The sequence below is a fragment of the Sinocyclocheilus rhinocerous genome, unplaced genomic scaffold (assembly GCF_001515625.1).
Source record: "Sinocyclocheilus rhinocerous isolate Xijiao unplaced genomic scaffold, SAMN03320098_v1.1 scaffold792, whole genome shotgun sequence".
Taxonomy (NCBI): domain Eukaryota; kingdom Metazoa; phylum Chordata; class Actinopteri; order Cypriniformes; family Cyprinidae; genus Sinocyclocheilus; species Sinocyclocheilus rhinocerous.
The window spans coordinates 1,619,746-1,624,009 of NW_015626872.1; the positions used below are offsets into that span (position 1 = coordinate 1,619,746).

The window sequence follows — 4,264 nt, forward strand, 5'->3', positions numbered from 1 at the left end:
TTTAAATAGCCGCTCCTAGCCGCTCAACGCTTCAGAGAGCCTCAGCGCGCTAAGAATCAACCAGCTATTCTTCACCAGACCCGCTCACACACAGAAACATGATTAAGAAAATGAGTCCCTCGGAGAACGAGTTTGACATCCCGGCGAAAAACTGCTACAGGATGGTCATTCTCGGATCCACCAAAGTTGGCAAGACGGCGATAGTGTCTCGCTTCTTGAACGGACGCTTCGAGGAGCAGTACACGCCGACCATAGAGGACTTTCACAGGAAACTCTACAACATTAAAGGAGATGTATACCAGCTGGACATTTTGGATACTTCAGGGAACCATCCGTTCCCAGCTATGAGGAGGCTATCCATTCTCACAGGTAAATACCGAGCCCGCGTTAGAAAATGCGTCTTTAATAGTACGCCAAACATGCAACTCGTGCTACTGATACGCACTTTCATGAGATCAAGCTGAAATATCAGACCAGTTTTGACTAAGCAGTAGACTGCATCTCTAACCTCTCCCTTTATTCTTTTGGCCACAGGTGATGTTTTCATCCTGGTTTTCAGTCTGGACAACCGCGAGTCGTTTCATGAGGTCCAGCGGCTCAAGCATCAGATCTACGAGACCAAGTCCTGCCTTAAAAACAAGACCAAAGAGAACGTGGACGTCCCCCTGGTCATCTGCGGGAACAAGGGCGACCGCGAGTTTTACCGTGAAGTTCAGCGCGAGGAGATCGAGCAGCTGATCGCAGGCGACGAGCAGTGCGCCTACTTCGAGATCTCCGCCAAGAGGAACACCAACGTGGACCAGATGTTCCAGAGACTCTTTACCCTCGCCAAACTGCCCAACGAGATGAGCCCGGACCTCCATCGCAAGGTGTCCGTGCAGTACTGCGACATTCTGCACAAGAAGTCCCTCCGAAACAAGAAGATCAAGGACGGCGACGCGTACGGCATCGTTGCGCCTTTTGCGCGCCGTCCGAGCGTGCATAGTGACTTGATGTACATCAAAGAGAAGGCGATAGGAGGCGCACAGGCGAAGGACAAAGAGAGATGCGTTATCAGCTAAAACCGAGGCGCTTCCAGCGCTGCTGCGGTCATTACTATGGGATGCGGCCGTCTCGCTGCAGTCTCTCGGCAGAGGGAGTTGTGCCTGTTGCGGTGACTCCGGATCGATCGCGTTCGCACCGGCGGTAGAAGTCATCGGCTTGAGCGCTCACCTCGCGACGTGTAATGCTCGCGAGATCTCCTGTACAGAATACCTACTCTGTTCAGTTCAGTCCGAGCGCTCTGTGATGTGGCTTATCAACTCCATGCTTCAAATGTGCTTTCTTAGAACATTTGCCTTGTTGAGTGCTGAGGGGAGAACGGGGAGTTGGGTTGCAATGTCAGCTGTTTACATTTTTTGGTTAGATTCGATCACAGTGAAATCAACTTGAATGTTTTATTGCAATGTGAACACTTTTTTTTTTTTACCGTCAATGAATGTATATTTATTCTTCTATGTCGATGTTGAATTTGACACATGGAAAACAGAAATAAAATCATTTTTCAAGAATGCGCACGTTTCCTCGTTACTTGTCAGCGAATTAGAAGACATTTCTTTATTTTCCCACACCTCTAACGCAGCCAAATACATAAGCTTTAAAACTGCAGAATGACTAGGATGCTCAAACTATTGTCGTTTGTATGTGTACACACCTGACGCCTTCTTGATCTATTATGGCTTGGAATGAGGCCTGAGCAAATTACAAAAAAAAATGGTTTCATATGATCTGAAAGCTTGTTTCAGATATAAGGAGGCTCAAACTACTCTCATTGTACACACTTGATACCAATAAAACACAGCTGGTAATTCATCTGTTATCTGAGCACATTAAAAATGCTTTCATGATCTATCTGAAAGTTTGCAGAAAAAGCCCACTGAGTATAAACATTCCAGGTATATTCCTTAAAACTGCAGAATAATCAGAAAATACCTTACAGAATTCTGAAACTATTGTCTTTCATTGACAGCAAAGTAAAAACTGCCCGTCACTCATCAATTATAGCTTGGGATGAGGAAGTATCGTCTCTGAACACATTAAAGCATGATTTCATCCAAGCATGCAGCTAAAGCTAATCTTTTCTGAAAACTGCAGAATAATATCAAAATATCTTCTGGGAAGCTCAAACTATTGTCTTCTGTTGTGCACACACTTGGCGCCAAGCAAAAACAGCTTGTCATTCATCTGCTGCGGCTTGGAATGAGACCTGAATATTGTTTCTAAACATTAACAAAAAATTACAAAAATTGATTTCATCCAAACTTGCAGATCTTGTGTATAAATATTCCAAATATATGCTTTAAAACAGTGGTGTAATGTGAAAATATCTTCTAGGATTCTCAAGTTGTTGTCATTTGTATGTTGGGTCAATAAACACTTGACTCCAAGAAAACTGAGTAATCTATTATGGCTTGGAATAAGGCCTCAATATTGTCTCTAAAAACATGGTTATACCAAAGTGAAAGCTTGCCGCTAAATCTCATCTTAAATATTCCAGATACAACCTATAAACTGCCCAATAATATGAAAATACCTTCTAGGATTCTCAGACTATTGTCTGTTATTGGGTACAAAAAAAATGTAATTGACTAATGTATGCTTGGAGTAATGTATGCCACATTTTCTCTGAACACATTAACAAATATGGTTTCATGCAACTTCATTTTACGCAGCTAAAGCTCATCTTGAGTAGAAATATTCCAGATATATGCTTGAAAACCACAGTAATCTACCTTCTTGGATGCTCAAACTATTGTCTATTGTTGTGCACACACTTGATGCAAAAACAAAAAACACGGATAGTAATTAGTAATCTTATGGATTGAAATAAGTCCCTATAATGAGCACATTAAAATCTGCATCTAAATATCCTAGATATAGCCTTTAAAACTACAGAATACCCTGAAAATACTTCCTAGGGTGCTTCAAAACGGCGTTTTGTTGACTTGATTGTCATTTCTCTAGTTTATTATGGCTTCAGTAAGACCCTAATATAGTTTCAGGTCACCCAAGCACATTAAATATGATTTTACACTGAAATGCAAGTAAAAACCTGTATTAAAGAAGTGATTTAATTTAATGCACAACTATGACAAAGGTGAAGTATACAGAATCCAGTCACTAATAACAAGCACACAATCTTTCAAATGCTATTCCCAGAGTAAAAACGAAATATATATATATATATATATATGCATAATAAAAAATAGAGCAATAGTACAAATATAAGAGTCGCATCAGTGAATCGGTGTCGCCTCTAGCGGTGGGTCAGTTAGTTACACACACCAGCATGGACAAGCTGAAGCTGTGTTGGGTTTTCAATGGTTTGTGGATGTCAAACATGCACAGGATCTTCGTCTTCAGTTTGTTCAGCTCCTGGTGGACGTCGGGACTGTCTTTGCCCACGCTGGTGACAGGTGAACGCAGACAGAACGGTAAAACCGAGCGACGTCAAACTTGGTCATCTGCTGAAGTTGAGATGTGTAGGCTATTTGTGTCGTCTGTTAACCCATCATCACCCTCTGGCCTTTTGCTCTGAATAATTGATCAAGGCCTGAACTGCATTGCTAGATTTGGAGATATTTGCTTTGGCATTCCTAAAATATTGATTTTCTTAATCGGTGTCCCAGATATGAATGCTATGAAAAAGTTAATCGTACACCAGGTTTTGTCTGTTTGTGCACATATTCTTATGGTAGATCTGTGACTGTATGTTTGCCATTATATTCTCATAAATATACTGTACAGAGTAAATCGCAGAGTAAAAAAATAAAATTATATATATATGGTCTGCTAAATGAAAATACCTAATTAAAAAAAGCAGCGTCTAATGCTTAGTTTGGACAAACAGACACACATTAAATGATTGTTTTGTAAGAAACAGAAAGAAGTCTTTAAATTCTGTTTGCAGGCTTTGTTTATTGTCTTGCTTTCATTTTATATCATGCTCAACTAATAAAAAATGACAAACATGTTTTTCTTTACTTTGTTACGTAAGTTAGACAAGTCTGTTTTGCTCTATAAAGCAGATATTTGTTCATGGAACAAGAGAGGCATTCAGTCATGTTCATAACAATTGAACTGAATTTGCGGTCAAATGAAAACAGATTTCAGTGATTAGTGTAAACATGATATTAATAATTTCATTTTAGTCTCAGGAGTGTTTGCATCACACAGAATGCCTAGCTGTTATTGTAAAGGGAATTACAAGTGATTGCTGTTGTTT

The 4,264-nt window shown here is 40.3% G+C and overlaps 1 protein-coding gene across 1 annotated transcript; it reads left to right on the forward strand.

Annotated features, from left to right (window-relative positions):
* Positions 1 to 1,550, forward strand: LOC107720458 (dexamethasone-induced Ras-related protein 1-like). The gene is made up of 2 exons (XM_016528180.1): positions 1 to 369; positions 535 to 1,550. Exons 1-2 carry the CDS (start codon positions 99 to 101, stop codon positions 1,059 to 1,061), a joined length of 798 nt encoding a protein of 265 aa, XP_016383666.1. The 5' UTR covers positions 1 to 98; the 3' UTR covers positions 1,062 to 1,550.
* Positions 1,551 to 4,264: the final 2,714 nt, after the last annotated feature.

Excerpts from the sequence above, each read along its gene's own strand:
- LOC107720458 (XM_016528180.1), top strand. The coding sequence starts at position 99 with ATGATTAAGAAAATGAGTCCCTCGGAGAACGAGTTTGACATCCCGGCG. Across the intron at positions 370-534 it reads GAGGCTATCCATTCTCACAG|GTGATGTTTTCATCCTGGTT; the intron begins GTAAATACCGAG and ends TTTTGGCCACAG.